This window comes from Bubalus kerabau, chromosome 3 (assembly GCF_029407905.1).
Source record: "Bubalus kerabau isolate K-KA32 ecotype Philippines breed swamp buffalo chromosome 3, PCC_UOA_SB_1v2, whole genome shotgun sequence".
In the NCBI taxonomy this organism is placed as follows: domain Eukaryota; kingdom Metazoa; phylum Chordata; class Mammalia; order Artiodactyla; family Bovidae; genus Bubalus; species Bubalus kerabau.
Genome location: NC_073626.1, coordinates 80559460 through 80582161, shown reverse-complemented (window position 1 = coordinate 80582161; position 22702 = coordinate 80559460). Strand labels below are relative to the sequence as shown.

Here is a 22702-nt window from a genome sequence, read left to right as displayed (position 1 = left end):
CGAATCAATTACCACAAGATAAGCTACTTAATTTTCCAATTTTCATGATGGAAAATGGAGTGTATACACATGAATCCTAATCAGCACACAGAATTACCAATTTCATTCAAATATGTGAAGGTTGCTTTCCATTTCCATTGAGTACATAACTTCTAGACATGAGTCAAAGTTTTCATTCCTTTCAAACTCACCTCCTGCTTCACCAGACAGCCTTCTCAAACTCTTCTACAATTCCGCAAAGCCTTAATTCCAATCATCTTTATTGGCATCTTTCTTTCACCATCAATCCAATATACCCTTCCCATAAACCTACTCTTCAATTCTAAACTTCTGCACCTCTAAGTTCTCAAACTCTGAAATTCAACCAAACTCTTCCATCTCTTCCTTTCTCCTATTTTACTTCTTCCATTGAACCTATCCTCTGCCCTTAAAATTTGTCTGAGCTCTCAAACCTTCAGGCCCTCTATGCCTGGACCTCATACCATTTTAACTGTTTTAACAGTACTCTTATTTATTCTCATGATCTCCTTAACTTGCTAACTGCTCACCATAAGTTCCTGTCATTATTCTCTCTCCTCTCCCATTCCAGGTTGCCAAAAGTTTTCTGGACAAAGTCACAAAACTCTTACGAATTCTGAGTTCACTAAAAATTTAAGCTACTTGACCTTAGCTAAGAACTCTCATCACTAGCTAAACATTTTCTTTTTCCCCTGACTCTTGCCACTCCAATCGTGATTAATCTTTCTAGATAGAATGATAGATTTGTTGCCACTCCAATCCTGATTAATCTTTCTAAAATACAGATTAGGTTCTATCATTCCTTTCCTCCAAATTTCCTGCTGGCTCCTTATTTCTCAAAAAAAAAAAAAACACAGTACAACTCCTTTGCATGACATTAAAGCCCCTCCCTGATTCATCCCCAAGTGGCTTTAGCTGCTGTATCTCTCCCATCTAGTCAACTGTTTTTTACTTGAAGTCTCTGGTTCCAGCCCTCTCTACACAACCATGCTAAGTACCACCATGCTTCTGGGCCTCCACTGCTCTTTGGCCTCAAGTACCACTTCTCAGCTGCAAGCCATCCTCCATCTACTGGTGGTCTTCTCACCCTTCAAGGTCTATTTAAAGCTTTCCACATTCATTCAAAGTCAAAATATATAATTGTTCACTCTATTTTAAAATGCCTGAAATTCTTGCCTGTTTGAAATTCAGGGTTATTAATTTGAAAAATACATATCACATATAACTTAACAGTTATTTCTTTCATACCGAGATCTATATTTTCTTTTTTATATGGTGGTGGTGGTTTAGTCACCAAGTCGTATCCGACTCTTGCAACCCCATGACCTGTAGCCAGCCAGGTTCCTCTGTCCATGGGATCCCCCAGGCAAGATTGCTGGAGTGGATTGCCGTTTCCTTCTCCTTCTTTTTAATATAATTTCTTTCTTTTTTTTTTTTGGCCATACTGGGGCTTTGCTGTATGCGAGCTTTACTGTAGTTGGGGCGAGCAGGGGCCACTCTCGAGTTGTGGTATACAGGCTTCTCATTGCAGTGGCTTCTCTTGTTGCAGAGTACAGGCTCTGGGGCATGCAGGCTTCTGTAGTTTCGGCTCCCTGGCTCCAGAGCACAGCCTCTATTGTTGTGGCACACAGGTGTAGCTGCTCTGTGGCATGTGGGATCCTCCCAGATCAGGGATCAAACCCACATCTCCCACACCAGCAGACGGATTCTTTACCACTGAGCTACCAGAGAAGCCCTGAGATCTATATTTTTCAAATGCTGGCATATGAAATCAGAAGAGGTCCTATGTTTGAAATCTTCTATTTTATCAGATCATAATACTAACCAAAGTGCTGCTGTATAGAAGACATATGCTATTTCTGAACGAACACTCACCCATTAATAGGGTCGATAGTTATGCCAACTGGCAAACCAACTCCAAGACTCGTCCCATCATTGGTAATCAGGGTTTTCCTGTAACTGACATCTCCTCGAAGTGCCACAACCTGTATAAGAGGAAAATAAGAAAGCTAAGGTGAAGGAAAACTGAAACACACAACAAATTCAAACTATGATTGGGGTGAGTGAGAGAGTTTGCATGGTAGATAATCCCTAATTGCATCTCAGAGCTATGAGAAAAATCAGCTCAATAGAAAATGGGAGTAAGAAAATGATATCACCTCTCAAATTTCTATTTGCAATTTATCTAAAAATCCAGGAGAAGCTATTTACATGGATCACTGCCTGAGTGAAACTACAAAATGCCTTCAGAAAAAGATGAGAACCATCCAAAGGGAACCCCACAGGTCTCCTGTGCCCCGATGACTGGACCAGAGCACCCAGTGGTCCATCACTGCAAACACAGTTGAGCAAACCATCTAATTCACTTGAGTGAGTTCTGTGCCACGTTAACGGCCTGAGTGCCAATGCCGGCCCTGCCAGATCCTACATGACTGACTACAGGACCTGAAGCAAGTAAGTTCACTCTCTGAACTGTGTTAGTCAAGTGTGAAGATAATGGTCCCTTCTGCATAGAGGTCCCAGCAACATGGGACAATTCATGCAAAGTGCTTTGCCCAGCACCCAGCACGACTACAGTCAGTGTGTTTTATTGACCTGTTCATGGGAACCCACTATATAGCAGGCATTATATTAAGCACTATCGGATTTAATCCTCACAGTGACTTCATGAGATGGATGCCACTATTATGCCCACATAAGGTAATAAAGAAGAGGCTTAGAGAGGATTTGTGGGCTTCCTATTGTTATGTTTTTAAGCAATCTTGCTTGAATTGTTATAACTACAGTGTTATACCACTGTGAAACACCACTGAGAGATACGCATACTGGACCAGAAGCAGTTTCTTATAGAAACAAGGCCATTTTAGTATGCACTTGAGACAGTCTGAGGTGAGAAACACTCGTAAGAAATAAGAAAACGCCTCTTGATTTGCACAAAGCCTTTTCTATAAAATTGTATTTCAATACAAACTGATTATTTATGCTTGTTTCTATCTTTGCCTTTCTATCTATATACATCTTTCTCCCTCCCTCACTCTTTCACATGAGAAGGCAGTGGCACCCCACTCCAGTACTCTTGCCTGGAAAATCCCATGGATGGAGGAGCCTGGTAGGCTGCAGTCCATGGGGTCGCTAAGAGTTGGGCACGACTGAGCGACTTCAGTTTCACTTTTCACTTTCATGCACTGGAGAAGGAAATGGCAACCCACTCCAGTGTTCTTGCCTGGAGAATCCCAGGGACAGAGGAGCCTAGTGGGCTGCAGTCTATGGGGTCACACGGGGTCGCACAGAGTCGGACACGACTGAAGCGACTTAGCAGCAGCAGCAGCAACAGCACTCTTTCACACACACACACACAAACACACACATCCTTCTCTCCCTCACTGTCTATTTTTCTCTCTCCTGTGTAGCAGCTTTTTCTCCTATTTGGATTAAAATAAGTTTTTCAATTTGCCTCTTTCTGCTACAATTTCTCTCCTTTTCCTAAGGATGTCTTCGGTTCAAAAGAAAGTCTCCTTGTTTTTTTGGAATAGCTGGAGCTCTCTGGCAGACAGCCTTTCTGTATGTTTCACGTTTCAATTACAAAATTGCTTTCAGTGAGTGAGCACACAGCTACCCCTAGTGGAAAAGCTGGAATTCAACATGAGTTACTCCTACTCTGGTAGCTTAGTCAAGAATCTGCCAGCAATGCAGGAGATCAGGGTTCAATCCCTGGGTCAGGAAGATACTCTGGAGAAGGAAATGGCAACCCCCTCCTGTATGCTTGACTAGAACATTCCATGGACAGAAGACCTGGCAGGCTACAGTCCTGGGAGTGTACAGGATCTTCAGTCAGACATGACTAAGCAACTGAACATACACACAGCCATGGCACTGATCCATGGAAAGCATTTACTAGTGTTTGCTGAATGAATGCGCAAATGAGCAAACAAGCCAGACTCGAAGCCAGGACTCCAAAGCAAGCTTTCTTTCCTCTGGACCTTGCTGCATTTGGGACACAATTTAAATTTCCATGGTTAAAGTAGCCTCACCAATACACATACACGCACATGCACACACACACACACGCACATACTCAGTTCTTCAACTGGTGCTATCTAACCCCGATGAAGGAGACAAGCGCCCTGCTCTTGAAAGACTATCAGTCCACAAGAGAAGACCCCCTTTACAAAACAGGAGCAGATTAATTGCCATTTGGAAAGAAGACAGTTTTGTACTGAGTGGCCTCTAGAGGATGTGAGTTTGGTACTAAAGGTCTTGGGCAGTAAATATTGCCTTGTCTTGGGCCGGTGATATTTTTAGTTGAAGTTGTGCAAAATACCTTCTGTCACTGTCCAAGGGGGTTGAAGCAGGATGGACTGCTGCACTTGGGGTTTATAACAAGGCAAAGTTAGACCACCCACCCCTTCCCACCCCACCTCCTGGAATCAGGGTAGTGAAGCTGACTTCTGTGGGCTTCACATTCTTACCAAATGAAGAGCATGAACCAGATGAGCCTCCAAGTTTCCCTTCATGTTAGGAGCTGCTGATTCTACTTGGCTTGAGATTAGGATACTGAGTACATACTGTGAATATCCCTGTCCCCGGGACCATGAACTGCACTTGTCGGCCCTCAGCAATGTTGTAGGGTTTGGATGGCTACTGTGGAGGCTCCTGAGGAAGGCTACTGTGCACCTTCCTCATCGTTAGCATCAATCTTTGTGATTGTCCCAAAGAGAACTGACGTACTAACTGATGCTTCATCCAGAGCAGTGGACTATCACCCTACGGCCACATTCCCAAGACTGCCCCTTTGCATTAGGAATTCTCATTCTCACTCTGAATTAATAATCCCTCACATGTCTTAACCTTATCCCAGACTGGAGTAAACCAACACTAGTCAAGTTACCTCTGAGTTACTTCATGTGATTTCATACCTGTGCCCCTATAGAGTTTCTTCTGGGAATTAAGAGTGAAAAGAACACTTATCTCACAAAGGAAAGCATCAAAGGAATCAGAATCAAGTTTCTACTTTCTGTTTCACTGTTAGAGTCATAGATTTCCATCTTAGAACAATGGCAATCTAAAAATTTGGTTTAAAACTGAAATAGCATTGGGTACTTGATGGGGAAAGATGATGGAAATGGGCCTTGCCTACTATAAGCTTCCCTTTACACTGAATTCATTACATAATTTTTATTTATCTTTGTATATATTTTAATAAATTGTTATTTATTAAATTATTAACAGGCTGCCATTGATACTCAGGTGGAGACAAAATAGCACAGTAGAAAGTTTAAATTTTTAGGTTTCCCCTTGTCTTCAGAGCACTAATACTAATATCCCTTTTTCCTTCCTCCATATGACAGCATTTCCTGAAATTTTACATGAATCAGAAACCAGTGTTTGTATCAATAGTTTTACGGAATTAGTACCTTAATTGATCGAGTCACGTGATCGGTAAAATAAAGGTTTCTTGATAGCCAGTCTAAGGCCAGGCTCGCAGAAGCCCCCAAACTTGACAGAGGAGCAAACACTGTCCTGTTGGTTCCGTCTGTCTTCACTCTGTGAATTTCACCCTGGTGAGAAACACAAGAAGCGGTGAGCTGTTTCAAGGTCACAGCTTCTTCACTGCAGTTGCTTTAAGATACTTCATGCGTGGGAGAAATGCGAAGTGCCAGCGCCACTGGGTGGGCTCACTGTGTAAAACACCAACGCCAGCAGCACTGAATCATTCATGTTCTCCCTGCCCCTTCCCCATTCTCACAGGTTTCTTCCCTAATAGGTAAAGAAAGAGTCCCAGTGGGAAGGAAGTTGGAGGAATGTTCTCTTTTCTCCTAAAGACAAAGATTCTGAGTGAAGGCCACAGCAGCCACATCAGATGTTTTCCTGAAATTCCCTTAGGGAATTATTGCCTTTGGTCTTAAGTGAAGATCATTCTTATGTTAGTCTTGTATCTTCCGCTAGATTAAAGCTCAAGAGCAAACTTGGTTACTGCTTCCTCTTGGCATGTACTCTGCAGTTGGAAGCAGCCAGTTCACCGCAGGGAAAGTAGTAGTCACTTAATACTTGATGAATGAATAAATGCACCCAAGGGCTTAAACGTGTTCATTATTGGGTCTTTGCTCCAGGCCAACTTCCCATTGACGTCCCTCACTGAATTAAAAAAGGCTTAGCGTTAAACTAATTTCTGTCTGGGTCATTCCCACCCTGACCCCCCGCAAGCAAAAATGTAAGAAGGCCTCCGTGAAGGTAGGCTCTTCAAGAACAAGCTACATACTTGGAATGTTATTCGGAACTTACTGGATTTTCAAGCCAATAGATGAATTGCTCTGAATAATCAACTGCAACATCATAACCATTGCGTATCCCTGATATGGGCACCATCCCATCAAAGGTCTTCACGTCAGGATTAAGGGAAATTCCAAAAATTATACTGTTTCTTACAACTATTAGGAATGCTTGATCATCTGTGAAAATAACAGAATATCACTCAAAATTATATCCCAGATATTTAGACTAACAGAGGGCAAAGGATTATTACCATCTGATAGGATAAAATGCCACTGAAGGAACATGGCAATAATTATAATGCATGATAGATATTTCACCAGAAAATTCAGGGTTTTCCATTGGGTTTCAGTGGGTTGTTGGGTCACCAGACCACCAATTTCACATACGAGACTTCTGGAATCACCCAAGGTAGATCAGCATTTACCTTACACTTCATTAATTCCTTACTCACACTGCTAAACTATCCATGTTTGGATAGTCACAGACAAGAAGTTCTCCCATTTCTAGATGCAGAATGACTCAGGCAAGGGAGAGTTGGATTTTCACATTTTGGGGCAAAAGAAAATTTGTAGTCTCTTCTTGGTGAATGACAGTTCATTAGTTTTAAGTATTTTTAGAAAATAACACCACAAAGTGTTGCCTAGTGTTTATGAAAGGGTCTAATTACTAAGTAAATCTAATTTATAATTGCACCAATTGTTGTTTGACTAATGTCTATCTTCTGCATTAGATTCTAACTCCCAAAGGGCAGTGACCCCATCCAATTTACTCACTATTATGTCCCCAGAGCCTGGAATAGTTGTCTAATAAATATTTGCTAACTGAATGACCCCATACATGAATAAATGGATGGACAGATAAGTAAACATGTAGAGTGTCTTCTGAAGTTCTCAAAAGTATCTATTCATTGCAATTTAAACATCTTCATAATATCTTACTTAAACTATCACTTTATGTAGGCTCTTTAATAGATAATGAGGTCCTTTCTCAGAGATCATCTTCTCCAGACTATAGGCCCATTATGAAAAAACTAATAAAGTTCATGAGTAGGGTTTTATTATCATTCCTCTGCGAGAAAAGGAAAACTTTGAAATGTGAGTTTGTGTTATTAAGACTTGTAAGATATATCACCTATTAAGACAAAGTATAAAATGATTAATTCTTGCATAAAGTATAAAATGATTAATTATTGCATAATCTTCATGGGCTAAAAATGGTGTGTGCATTATTTTGATTATTCCGGAAGCTTTGCATCTTCAGCAGGAGTATTTTGACAATTTTTTCTTTACTTTCTTTTACATCCGATTAGCTTTTCCTTGCTCCTGGCATTTCCATTACTGAGAAATGAATTGACTCAATTGATTACCTAGTACGGATTTGAAATTTGCAACTATTCTTGAAAAGTACTCCAATGTATAGCATTTGGTCTTTCACAGCAACCAGCAATGCTGTTTTCAAAAACAACTGAGGCCAAGGAGCCTCCCACAGCTATGCAACTCTTGCAGGAAACAATGCAATGAGATTAACTCCCAAACCTTGCCTCGCTCAGCTGCTTTTCCTCTTTTCTGAACAACTGCAATAAATCAAAATAGCCATCCTCATTTATTGAGAATACATGCTACACAATATGCAGCAAACAAATGCTTGTTCATTGAATTTCTCTCCTTAAAGCCTTTTGTTGTTGTTGCAAAATAACCAAGGTCACTTGGACTCTAAAACCTATGTTCTTAATCACTATTCTGCAAAAAGTACATGCTGGGTACTATTTATTGAATATCAAATCACTCCTGAATTCATTTGATTTAAATACAGAAATTAAAAATTATGAGTTTCAATTGTACCCTGAAATTATTCTGAGATCATATTTAATGATTAATTAATTATATATTATAAATGCTCATTGGTTCAGAGAAATAAGAAATATTTCTCAATTTCACAGGGGAATTTTTACTTACTCAAAATCTGATTCTGCTCTTTTTAGGGTAATTTTTCTTCTGCTTAATTGGAAGAATTGTTAACTAAAGCACTGTTTAAGGCTGAAAAATCTTCATCTCTTATCCATCAAACATGGGCCTCCCGGACTCCTCCTCTAATAAGCTCTTCCTCCAGCGCTACTCCTTCAGCCAATTCTCCTCCCTAGGGATAGGTCTCAGGACCTCCGTCTGTTCACTGTGTTTGAGAGGGTTTACAACTAATGAACATTTGCAGGCCATAGATTAGAGGTGGGTATCATTTAACGCTGCACTGGCAGAAGTGACCACCAAGACAGCAGGTGGCATAGGAAGGTACATGAAAAGTGCTCTATGGCAAAGAAAAAAGGACTAATTTTATAACTCTACACATCAGTAAAGGCATAAACATATGGAAAATACATGAATGGAAAATAAAAAATGATATTGAAAGGTTTGTCATCCATTCAACATTCACTGAGTGACACTGTGTGCCATGGGCATATACGAAGGGATCAGGTTTATCCTCAAGGAACTGAGAATCTGGGGGGCCAGACAAAGAATATGGACCATGGCCATGAAAGAGTAGGCACAGGAGCATCTAGGGTTGGCTGGAAAGGAGATCAGGAGAAATGAAAATTTCTTCATTTTTATTTTTCATGTCATTATCTTATTAAGAATTAAGATTAGTGTTAGCAGAGCAAAGAAGTGAAAAGACAACAGTCGCGAATGAAAAATTTATGTTGTCATTAAGAGGTGGCATTTATGACTCCCAAGCATAGCTCCTCCCAAAATCAGACCTTATACAACCCTATTTTGGATGTGCAGCTCTTAATATTAGGGGGTGCTGGGAAGATGGTTTGAGTTCGGGGGGCTTTTTAGCACTTGAAGAATATATTTGATAAACAATAAAAAAACTATTTCATACAGAGAAAGCTCTCCCATTAAAATTTTATAACATAAAATTAAGAAAAAATAGAAATACTCCATAATCTCCCTTCCCAACAGTAAGCACTATTGACATTTGTGTATCCTGTCCTCCAGATTTTTTTACTGCATGCTTTTGTGAATACATAGCCAATATTAAACAATCTGTGCTTTTTCACTTAATCTTATACAAGAACTTCCAAAGATACTCTAGACACTGTACAAACAAAATTTTAAAGGTGATCAAATATTTAAATAAACTGTTTGCATCTATGAATGTTGTCTTCTAAGCTTCTTGTTGAAAAAAAGCAATTTTTTTTTTTAGTTCACATATATTAGCACTCAGTAACCCAACCGATGCTCAGAAGCCTGTTGGAAAATGTTGAAAAAGTTCCACCTCAGTAAAAATCAGTCCATGGGAAACCACTAGTGGAATTATTTGTGAAATAAGAAAAGGTATTTTTTTAGGGTTGACACTTATCAATCACTATCAGATAGAAACGTAGATGACACCAATCCCCAACGCACAGTTCAACAATCTTTGCGTGGTGAAAGAATGTTTTGTACAAAGAATGTCTATAGCCCCGTTTAATCTTCTGCTGAAAGACTCTGAGGACACACTAAATTAAACAATGTCAACAAGGATTAGGTTCATAATAAATCTCTGAAGAAACACTGCAAATGCCAATCCCTTTGTAAGCATTACCAATAATTAAAATCTTTCATCACAAGAGTATCACTGCAAAATATTACATGCTGATGGAATTCAATGTTCAGTAACCTTACATCTGTATAACCTGCAAATGCCATAAATTTCCTGGATTCAGGAATATATTTTCCTTTTGAAAACTAAATTTTCCTCTAGAATTAACACTACTTTTCTCTTAATTTAGGAATTTTTCACCATTAAAAATTTACTTTTAACTTGTCCACAGCCATTTTTATCAGGATGAAAATATGTTTACTCCTTTTCACTGAGTAATGAAAGAAACTTGCTTATACTACCTCTTTAGATTTTTAAGCAAAGGCAAATGATTTCTTAGAAATCCCCTTTGTGGATTGACTCTATCTTATCCTTCCTTTCTTGATCCCTAAAGTACTTAGTATAATACTCACATACTCTTCAATCAACCCAGTAAGATATCTAGGATGAGATGAAGAATAAATTGCTGAAATAATCACTCAAAGTATTTCATACAAAGAAAAGTTTCATTTTTAGAGCACCATAAAATAATAAATAATAAAGGTATTGAAACTGGAGTCAGAACACCCATACTGTAACACTATTTACTACTGGTTATGAGAATAAAAAATGAAATTAAAGAGGCACTTTCCTTGTGGTCCAAGGTTAAGACTCCACACGCTCAATGCAGGAGTCCAGGTCTGATCCCAGGTCAGGAAACTAGATCCCACATGCCATGCAACTATGAGTTCACATGCTGCAGAGTTCACAACTAAAAAATCCCATGTGCCACAACCAGACCCAGCATAGCCAAACAAATAAATAAAAATAAATATTTTTAAAAATGAGATAAGTAACCTAAAAATGAAACTATCCACAAATATCCACAATTTTTATTTCTAAATGCAGAATTTGGAACTTCCCATTATCACAGCTTGCCTGCCTATAACCAGGTAAGAAAAAATGTGAGGTTAAAAAATGCTGAACCACAGGTACACATAATATTGGCTCCATATATAGAAACTATATTTCAATTACAACTCATTTGTAATGGAGTTTCTGTATACGGTTGATTGTAAATCAGTTTTTGTTTATGGTGCTCAATTAACTCACCCCATATGGCACACACCCCACAGATACCTGCTGATCAGAGGAAACATCACACACACGCGCCATCACCAAGTGCTTTAGAGTTCCATGGCAAGTTCCACCTTCAGAGCGCACTTAAAGGACATACTTTACCTCTCACGCAAGTCACAGAGTCACGAGCAAGACTCCACCCGGAAGGACAAGCACAGGAGTAAAGACTCTTTGAGGAAAGCAGGCACAGATGGCTGCATCGGGTATAGCTGCACGGATTTGAGGCTGTAATACAAAGAGAAGAAAACAGGGTGAATGGAAAACTGCCCACATTAAAGTGAACAGAATGCATATAATCAAATATTAATCAGCCACCAAAAAAAGAAAAAATACTCCATTTGCAACAACATAGACAGACCTGAAGGGTATAATGATATCACTTTCATATGAAATCTAAATCAAAAAATAAAAAACAGGTTGGTGCTTGCCAGAAGCAGGGAATGCAAGGAAGCAAAAAGTGTGAAGGTGGTCAAAAGGTGGAAACTTCCAGTGACAACATAAAGAAGTCTTGTGGATGTAATGCACAGCATGAAGACTAAAGAGTTGATCCTAAAAGTTCTAATCACAGAAAACATGTGGTGATGGATGTTCACTAATCTCACATTGATCGTTTCACAATATATATAAATATCCAATCATTATGTTGCACACCTAAAACAAATGCAATGTCATTTGTCAGTTACATCTCTATTAAAAAATTGTAACCCCAGAAGTCTCTGATATTTGGACACACAAATATATAAGTTACCTTGGCTACTTCGGTTTTTGCCCTTAACTACTTCACCCTTCCCCAACATCATCTTTCAACATAAGGTTCATAAGAGGCATAAGAGGGAAGAATGACTTACCCAAGGTCACAGACCAATCCACTCTATAAATGGATTATGAACAAACAGCTCCTGAGTAACCCAGAGCTTAGAAGTAGAAATTTGATGCTACATAAGATGTGTCTCCTTGGCTGACCCCAAAAAGATCTTTTTACATTAAATGAAACCAAGTTGTGTTCTCTATGTGACCTTACCTACTGTTGTGAAAGTTCTGGTTAAGTAATAATCTTTCTTTTTTTTATTGGTGACATCTTTGTGTTGTGTTTCTACTCCTTGAAGTAAAGAGACTTGGTGTGTATCCTGTGCTGATAGGATATTCTCTAGATCTTATATATTCTCATTACATACACTTTGTTAGATGCAGTAATCCATTCGTTCACTCAAAAGCTAGTAAAGCCAAACAGGCTTTCAAGGTGGTGCTAGTGGTAAAGAACCCAACTGCCAATGCAGGAGACTGGGAATACTGTAAATATGAGGCCGTTATTATAACAAAGGGAAACAGAACTAAACTCATAAACCGTGTGACTTTAGAATGTGAGAACAAAGAACAAAAGAATTATGAAAGAGAGAGCCGTTTTCGATAGGATGGTCAAGAACCATCTGAGAGAATGAAGTCACAAAGGACCATCTGAGAGTAACAGAAGGAGCACCTCAGACAGAGATCTGGGCAAGGAGCATCCCAGGGCAGACGTTCAGAGATCGGAAGAAGCCTGATACGCTTCTGTACCGAAAGGAAGTCCAGGGAAGCCCAGTGTGGCAAGAGTAAGTGAGAGAAAAAAAACAGGGAGACTTTGAGTATGTAAAGACATAAAAGATTTGTGTTTTCCATGATAAATAGAAATCATGGAAATACACTGTCCAAACAAATGGGTCTGCAAAATTATACATTTTACATTCCCAGAATCAATGTTTCCCAAGCTATACCCAGGAAAGATATGTCTATCACGTACAAACTGGTTGTTTTGCAGGATGAACCACAACAATGCCAAGAGGCTGGTGAAGAGTCATCACCACTGACTGGTTCCCCCCATGCCACTTATTGGCTTTCATAACCTCATGAGTAGCGCGATCGCTCCAGTACACAGTATCTTCAAAAAGACTTATGGAGTAAGGATGGCGCAGAATCTGTGAAGCAGAAGAGAACAATGAGACCTAGAAATAAAAACTAAGACAAACAAAGTAGGAAGGGATACCTACCCAAGAAGATGGTTTCCTTTAGCATTTAACTTAACAAAGACATAGCAAAATCCTTTCTCAAGAGGTAGAAAAAAATATACTTCTTGACCTACATCCCACTGACAAATCAAAAATACTTTCATGGACCTGTGTCATTTAGCCTTCATCTTTACTCTGAAGGCTTCAAAAGCTCTTTAGTAAAATATACTTTTTCTTCATTTTCCCATTTAACTTGTGAAAATAAATTTCACCAGAACTTCCTGAATAAAAATACAAGATATGCAACAAACTATGATTTCATTGAGGAATTTACATATAATTAAATCATTATTTATGTGGAAACAACAGATTGGCATCAGCTAAACAAGAGATCAACTAAATCACGCAAGCTATTAATCATTCCTGGATCATGAACAGGAATAATGATTTTCTGTGAAAAAAGATGAACCGGCCCTCCTTCCTGTTGATATTTTCTGGATGTCTACGACACAGAAGTGAATTTCTTACTTTTCTTTTACTCCATATGCTTCCTACTAAACCATGATCTTACTTTAATTTCCTTTCTTTGCTACCAACTTACCAAATCACTGGCTATCACCTGCCTCCGATTGCTTCCATCGTAGTGACAGAAGTCTAGGTAATCAAGATAGCCATCCATGAAATAGAGCAGCCTGTTGGGGTAGTCAAGAGCTAATCCATTGGGCCAGTAGATCTTCTCCTGCACAATGACGGTGCGCTGACTGCCATCCATGCTAGCTCGCTCAATGCGAGGGTGACTGCCCCAGTCAGACCAGAACATCACACGGTCACTGTGGAAAGAAACGAGTTACCAGTTGGACAGGACATATTTCTACATGGAAAATAGCTGTCATTTTAAATAACAGAATATCATGTTTATGCTCTGCTTAAAATAACACATCTCCAGTTCAGAATATATGCAAGAGCTTACTATGTCACAAAGTAAAACTGCAATCATAATGCAATCACAAGCCATCTGGGTGTTTTTGTAACGTTCATAAAACAAGCAGTACAGTGTTACACACTGAAATGTCTCAATGCTGATGTGTGTTTCTGTACAATCCACATACAGTTGATCTAGAAAAGTCCATCTGTCCTTGTTTACCTACCCTGTCATTTTTAAGAAAGTTGTTATTCATCATCAGATTCATCATAAAGTTCACTGGTGTGTAATACTTTATAATATCTAGCATGTCTACACTGCATTGAACATAATTTGCCTAACTCATCTTCCTGCAGAAGACAATCTAATGCACGATACTGGATGCTTGGGGCTGGTGCACTGGGATGACCCAGAGGGATGGTATGGGGAGGGAGGAGGGAGGAGGGTTCAGGATGGGGAACACATGTATACCTGTGGCAGATTCATTTTGATATATGGCAAAACCAATACAATATTGTAAAGTTAAATAAAATAAAATTAAAAATCTACGGAAATTCAAGGAAAGAAGCCCTCAAAGATTTCTAAGCATGAGAGAATTTCTTCTTTCCTTTAGGGCCAGGAGGCAAAAATCTCCTTACATGATCTAAAAGGAAGTTGTAGTAAATAATATGAAACTGAAGCAAGAAAATCTGGCTTTTTGCGGTATACATATGAAGTGTTTTACTGCATGCATTTGTTAGAGACTTCATCATATACTTGCAAGCTAAAAAGTAACATGATCTTTAAGTGAACAATCAATTGCTCTTGTGTACTTTATGAAGAAGATTATTTGGATAAAGGAAGACAGCAACAACTAGCTGTATGGCTAACATTTATATAGAGATGTCTAAACAAGGGATCACTTAAAATACTGCGAAATGAGTATTAGCCACATCACATTACTGTTATTTCTTCTCATACAATGTTAAGGCAACATGATATTTAAGAAAAAAAAAAATGTCTTACGTAGCTCTGGGATCTACTGCTAGTCCCCCTAGATTTGTTATGTTTTCACTAATCAGCACAGTCTTGTGGCTCCCATCCAGTTTCGCGACTTCAATTGTTCGCAGGGAAATGTCTGTCCAGTAAAGATTGCGTCCTATCCAATCTACTGCAATACTTCCAGTCATGCTGACACCACTGTCAAGTATCTAAAGACGAAAGTGAAGAATAAGTGAACTCTCAAGAAATAATCCAAACATAGAAATAAAATGAAAATTGAGACTAAGGTATCATCTAACTTGTCCTATGCTCTCACGTGAGGACTAGAAAATGTGGTCTTCCCATGTAGAAACAGTAGGGTTTTCTAGGGAAAATCTACAAGATTGTGTAGAATTGAATACTCTATTGTTGGATTAGTGTGGAGTTTTGATTTCAGAATTTTTTCAATTAAACAAAAACTGTATCCATTTGCTAAGTTGGCCACCCTATGAAACTTTACAGTGCTCTCATGGCAAAAGTAATGCCTTTATTGATTGAGAGCCAACAATTACAAAATAAAGTTCTAAGGAGAAGAGGAAACATAACCACCAAGGATGAAGAAATTGAAACTCTGGGATACTGATCAAGAAACATAACTGAATTAAAGCTAAGAAAAGCAACTTCAACTACAAGGTCCTATTGTATAGCACAGGGAACTATATTCACTATCCTATATAATAAACCAGATAGAAAAGAAATAATAAATTATAAAAATATTTTAAAAGACAAAAGAAAGAAAAGCAACCTCCCCTGTGTCTTTTTATCCACTAGGAAAAAAAAAATGCAGAAGGGACTTCCAAGATGCAATGAGGTCTCTGTATCATATAACCTAGTATTCAGATTCAAGTCTCTCCCTTCAGATCCCATCAGATAGGAGTTAGGAACATCCAGGGCTTTTAAGTATGGATGGCCCAGAGGGAGACATGAGAACCACTTAAGATAAGGTAGGACCTTCTCTCACTGGTGATTAACAGCAAATAGACCTGAGACTGGGGAACTAGTCAGATCAAAGGCCAGTAGACATGTCCTTATGTACTTACTAGTTTTTTATCTGTTCCATTTTGAAACGCACTCCAGATTTTACCCTGAGTTCCATCAGCCCAAAAGATACGACCACTGACTGAATCAAAATCAACAGCCACAATGTGAGAACCATGTTGGATAACTGGGTAGACAAAGTACCCCTTCTGGGTCATATTGCCAGCAACAAGCTGGCTCTGACTCGCCACCAGTAACAGAGTTTCAGATTCTGTCCAAGAAGAAAATACGAACTGTCAACGATTATGGAAGAAACAACAATATTTGATGTAATACCTTTGATAACAGAAAGAAGATGCCATTCCAAACTAGAGTAATGGGGAAAAACAAACAAAAACTCCTATAAGAATGATGTTACCTTAATAGCTGATTTTCACAAGTACTGAAAGTAAGCTTTCAAAATTTCTTTCATCCTTGAATTATACTTCAGTGTTTATCTATCAACCTGGAGTGAACTCTTCTTGCATTCTTCCTGTTACTATAGTTACTTTTGTACTTGCTTATTTTGTACTCCGCATTCAGCTGTGGCAGAGATTTCTAATCATTCCCATGTCCTCTCTCTTCTTCCTTTTTAGTAATAAATTATGCCAAGTTTTAGCACAGCACAGGGCCTAAGAGCTAGAGGCGTTTCTCCATTTCCATTTCAGTTTGGAGAGACTATATGACTAAGTTTCCATCAATAAAATGCAAACACAAATGATGTGTCAAATTCCAGGGATCATCCTTAAAAGGAAGCTGCTCACCCCTTTCATACTTCCTGGGAGCTGGCAAACTCTGGAGCAAAATCACTGGATCCCTGGATGGAAGGCACACCAGCTTTTACCCCCAAACCCTCTACCCTCCAGACTCCTACCTGAAAAGAAGAAACTGCCTCTTTGGTTTTAGTATTATTTATTTGGTCACATTTAAAGCAGCCACATCAATACCCTAACACGTAGTACAAACACTTTGATGTCAGAGAAACTTTATTAATACTATGTGTGTGCTGTGTTCAGTCGTGTCCAACTCTTTGCCACCCCATAGACTGTAGCCCGCCAGGCTCCTCTGCCCATGGAATTTGCCAGGCAAGAATACTGGAGTGGGTTGCCATTTCCAATTCCAGGGGATCTTCCTGAGTCAGGTATTGAACCTGCGTTTCTTATATCTACCTGCATTGGCAGGCAGATTCTTTACCACTGTGCCCTCTGGGAAGCCCAGAATTAATACTGGTTGAATTTAATTCATTAGGCATTATACAAAGATGGTGTCTGGAGTATGCCTGTTAAACTAGCTGGAGTTAGTTCACTTTCATTACCTGTAGCTTTACAAGTCCTCCCATCAGCGTCTAGCATGTATTCTGAATCACACCAGCACCGGAAAGAACCCCTCATGTTGTAACAGTACTGGCTACAAAAGCCTGGAGTACGACATTCATCTATGTCTTCGCAGGTCTTAGAGTCATTGCCAAGCAGGTATCCCAATGGACACTGGCATTGGGCCCCATAAGGCCCTTGAATACACTGGTGAGTACAACCACCATTGGAATCTGAGCAGCTATTCTGGTCTAGAATAAAGAAAAAGAAATCACAAAGGGGAAAAGTCAGGAATCTTTGCTTCTTTAGTTCACTCTGTTATATTACATGGCATATTAATATACATGTAATAAATAAAAACTTATACAGTCTCACGTCACCCTCAACACAATACCCAAGTCTGAGCTATGAGCAGAATCCACATGGATGAGGTCCATAGGCTGTCCAGTGCTCTGACTTGCCTAAGGATTTACCATCTTTCACATCCACTGGACTTGGACCACTTTCTTCACTACAACCTTCTAATATAACTCCATTTAGTGCGATGAGAGAAACGTGGAAGAAATATAAACTAAACATAAAGAAACATAACTGTCATTGGTAAAGCTTGCAAAGAGACCTAAATTACTTCCCATTTGTTTTCTTTCATTCTTCTACCTACACAGATATGGAAGATAAGACTTTGACCCTAAAGAACAGAGCTAAAAGGTTTACAAAGGGGAAAGAGAACTGAAAGACTAGAGGGCATAGATAAACTAACACACGATCATCCTTACTTTCAGGGCTAAAATGATTATGCTTGAGGTACCCAAGATAGTTATCTGCCTGTAGATGCAAATACCCTCTATTTCCATGTATACTCTTATTTATAAGAGTCATGGTATGAAACAGGTACCAGAAGGGGAAGTAAGTCTAAATGATTAGGACATTTTCAGCACAAATGCAATGCAAATAAAATCATAAGAATCTAAAATACTTTGCAGTCATACCTGGCTAGGGTTCATCTGAGAGTGAGCATCAAATAAAGAGCAAGGAAAGAAAGGACAGTAATTAGGATGATATGCCAATCACAGGATTTTAATCACAGCAAACACAAATCCCTGGACTTTATTCGTTTTGTGGCAAGTTCTGATTGAAATTAGGAAATATGAAAGTTAGAAAAACTTATGAGTGCATTACCCAACAGAACCAAATTTAATTTGATGATCTAATGAAGTAAAAACACAGAACCGGGTGCAAAGGATTAAATGATAAATACTATCCAGTGATGATTTATTTGAATTCCAGGAGGGCTATCCCTACACAGGTTGAAATTCAGAGAACTGAGATTCCTTCCTCAAGAGCTACGTGGTGATTGTGAGAATGATGACCCGCAGCTGGCCCCTGCTCAGGATGAGCTCATGGCCAGTGAACTGTGGTCAGGAGACTTACTGCAAAGCGGGGACTCATCTGTCCCACCGGGGCAGTCAGAGACACCATTACACACTGCACTCAGATTCACACAGACGCTATGGCCGGGGCATTGCCACTGCCAACTGGGACACTGAAAAGGCTGAGTAGGGCAGTCCTTCTCATCGCTCATGTCTCCGCAATCATTGTCCCCATCACAGAGCCAATTTCTATAGATGCAGTTTCCATTCTGACAGACGAAATGAGAAGGATGGCAGGTTTTGGGGGGACAGCCATTGTGCTCATCAGATCCCTGGAGGCAGTCCTCATGCCCATCACACTCCCAGGTCTTCGGAATGCAGATCCCATCTTCTTGGCACTGGAATTCATCTTGGTGGCACATACCAGGAGGCCTGGTTGCTAAGAGAACAGCATGGGGAAAATGTGTTTGTAAATGTGATCCATAATCCCTTTTATATAACTCCTAGGTTCAGAAGAAATCATTTTGGATCAATGGTGAGTTTCTAATAATGATTATGACAAATATTAATTTTAGATGTAATATTAACATCTAAAATGATTGTCTTCTCTGTCTGATCTGATTAATGGATCTGATAACAAAGAAACGGATGTACAATGGATAGAAGTCCCTGAGTCAAAAGAAAATTATATTTCCTGTGTTTCTAACTTTGGATTAAATAATAAAGAATCATCAGAGAATTTAATAGAGGTTAAACAGCTATGGTGACATGGAATTCATGTATTTCAAATATTTGGATGTTATCACTTTCCCTCAAATGAATTATACTAAATGAAGCCAAGTAGGAAGTCAAGAAATACCTGAAGTAACATGCAAATTGGAGAAGGCAATGGCAACCCACTCCAGTACTCTTGCCTGGAAAATCCCATGGACGGAGGAGCCTGGTAGGCTACAGTCCATGGGGTTGCAAAAAGTCAGACACAACTGAGCGACTTCACTTTCACTTTTCACGTTCATGCATTGGAGAAGGCCATGGCAACCCACTCCAATGTTCTTGCCTAGAGAATCCCAGGGATGGGGAGCCTGGTGGGCTGCCGTCTATGGGGTTGCACAGAGTCAGACACAACTGAAGCAACTTAGCAGCAGCAGCCAGGAGTTGATGATGGACAGGGAGGCCTGGCATGCTGGGGTCGCAAAGAGTTGGACATGACTGAGTGACTGAACTGATGATGATGAAGCCAAGATGACTGTAAATCTTCCATTCTTTGCAAACTTTCCACTATTCACCAAGCAGTTCTTATAGATTACTTGCCTATTTCACAGGAGTAAACCCAAACTCTCTCCCAGGGACCTTGTAAGGTAATAGAAAGCCAGAGGCAATGGCACCTTAACCTCAGATCACCTGAGAAGAATTCCATGTTTTCAATGTGAAACAGAAACTTCGGTGATTAAGAATTTCTGGGTGTTGTACACACTTATTAAGTATGTAAGCATTTATATTTCTTTTATCCATAGATTTAAACCATCTTTTTCTGATTGTTGTTATAGTCGCTCAGTCGTGTCCGACTCTTTGTGACCCCAGGGACTATATAGCCCACCAGGCTCCACGGTCCACGGGATTCTCTAGGCAAGAATAGTGGAGTGGGCTGCCCTTTCCTTCTCCAGGGATCTTCTGGACCCAGGGATCTAACCCTCATCTCCTGCATTGGCAGGTGGATTCTGTACCGCTGAGCCATCAGGGAAACCCTCTTTTCTGATTAGGGAGGAGAATTGATAGAAACCTACATTTTATGATCCAAAACACCAACATTCAAACAAATGACCACCTCACCTTGTTTAATATAAAAATGGCAATAACAAATCCTTTCCATTATTAAGTCTACAGCCTGTGAAGTTTATAGGTCCATCAGATTTATAGTCCATGAAGTCCTCCTTGAACCCTCAAAAAATTTCTTTTCTCGGAACCTTCAATGAATTTTATCTGTATCATTTCTACAAAGCTCTTATAACTATCTGCCTTGCTTTGTTTCTTACTTTCTATCAGACTCCCAGAACAAAGACCACAGAAACATGTTAGCAGATACTAAACAAATGATTTGCTTGATGTGACCTCCCTATTGAGACTTAAAAGAAACCATTAAAATATCTTTATATATGGCAAACCTCATTGAAACCCACTAATTTTGAATGCCGCAGGTAATACTGAAAAGAAAAATACCTGACAAATATTTAACCTATCCAAAAAACAATTTGAAAGTGCCCATTTATAACTACTTGATTCACAATTTATCCCTATTTGGTGATGTTGATTTGATTTTCTTATACAATCAATACTGTGGTCCTTAGACAATGTTTTGTTAATTAGGCTGCCTTCCCTCTAGCTTATCTAAGAGAAAATCTGTGGTAAGAGCAATCCTGGTAAATAAGAAATGACCCCGTCGCCTGAAACATGCTAGGTATATGGTACTTACGACAATCTGTCTCATCAGAGTGGTCATCACAGTCAAAAACACCATCACAACGATATGTCTTGCTAATACACTGACCATTACTAACACATGTGAATTGAGAAGCAGTGCAGTTAATTACTGAAAATGAGAGAAAAATATTAGAAATTAAGCCAAGGAACAACTGAACATCGAAATTTTTCTAAACATCATGAATAAAAATAAACCACTGTTACAATAGCCAAGATAGGTAAGCAGCTTATTTGTCCATAAACAGAGGAATAGATAAAGAAAACGTGATATATATATATATATATATATATATATATATATATATACACACACACACACACACACACAATGGAGCACCACTCAGCCATAAAAAAGAATGAAATTTTGCCATCTGCAACAACGTGGATGGACTTAGTCATACAGAGAAAGACAAATACCATATAATGTTATACTTATATGTGGAATCTAAAAACTAAAACAAACTAATGAAAATAACCAAAAAGAAACAGACTCACAGACATAGAGAACAAGCAAGTGGTTAACAGTGGGCAGAAGGAAGTGGGCAGGGGTAAGACAGGGATAAGCTACAGGAATATATTACACAACAAAGGGAATATAGCTGATATTTTACAATTATAAATGATTTTAATCTTTGAATGTTAATTAGTATATTGTACACCTGAAACATATAAATCAGTTATGGACTTATAACCTCAATGGATTAATTAAGCAATTAGTTAATTAATTAAAAAAATAAAACAATGTACTTACCACAACCAATCTCATCAGACCCATCAGCACAGTCCTTGGTCCCATCACAGACAAAAGTTAGGGCAATACATCGGTGATCAGGGCAGTGAAACTGAGTAGGTGAACATGTCTGTGTATAATCTAATATCATCCAAAAACAAAACCAAGTTAATAGTTTATTTCTTGTCCAATGTGTACCAGAGCCAAACTGTACAATGCTTAGGAAATACATGAATTATCTCAGTTGTATGTGTGCTCAAAATTCCTGCACGTCAGGCAGATCGCCTTCTTGGAGAGGAACTGAAAACAGTTTCAGAGTCAGAAACTGTGAGGATACTTTGAAAAACAGACCATACGTAGAAGATAAGCATCATGGCCTTGCTTTGGACTACACCTCATGAATACTATGAAGTCCAAGACTCTTCTGCACAGCTAAGCAATGAAACCCAGCCCACAAAACAGGATGGCTTGTGGTCATGGAGCATGGTCCACATGATAACTGGATTTAACTGGATCATGATAACTGAATTTAATCCAAAGCCTAAGAAGAACTATCCTCAAAACTAGGACCCTAGCTAGCTGAAGAGACATAGCCTTAGGGTCAGAAGGGCTGCCTCCATGACTCAAAACAGGAATCATAATATAGTCTCACAGAATGTGAAAGCTAGAGGGGATCTTAAAGCTTATCTAGTCCTGAAAAAAAGGGACTAGCCAAATCATGCAACCAAAACAGAACTTAGTCCAGGGAACTCTGCACCCGCTCTGTGCAGGTGGGTAAGATTAATGAAATTCAAATGTTCTTTGCCTTTTTATTCTATTGTCTTTTTGCCTGTATAAATGAAAAGAAAAACCAGTAGCTAAACATCTGGGTGTGTTTATAT

At 39.1% G+C, this 22702-nt stretch overlaps 1 protein-coding gene across 1 annotated transcript in view; it reads right to left on the bottom strand.

Annotated features, from left to right (window-relative positions):
* Positions 1–22702, bottom strand: part of LRP2 (LDL receptor related protein 2) — a 178683-nt gene that overhangs the window by 65574 nt on the left and 90407 nt on the right. The window contains exons 23-34 of the mRNA XM_055572305.1: positions 21843–21962; positions 21084–21200; positions 18675–19052; positions 17246–17494; positions 15954–16162; positions 14899–15083; positions 13573–13801; positions 12767–12941; positions 11092–11214; positions 6301–6467; positions 5433–5576; positions 1894–2003 (exon numbers count right to left, since the gene is read on the bottom strand). Of these exons, the coding sequence (XP_055428280.1) occupies positions 1894–2003; positions 5433–5576; positions 6301–6467; positions 11092–11214; positions 12767–12941; positions 13573–13801; positions 14899–15083; positions 15954–16162; positions 17246–17494; positions 18675–19052; positions 21084–21200; positions 21843–21962 (2206 nt within the window). The remainder of the gene's footprint in view (positions 1–1893; positions 2004–5432; positions 5577–6300; positions 6468–11091; positions 11215–12766; positions 12942–13572; positions 13802–14898; positions 15084–15953; positions 16163–17245; positions 17495–18674; positions 19053–21083; positions 21201–21842; positions 21963–22702) is intronic.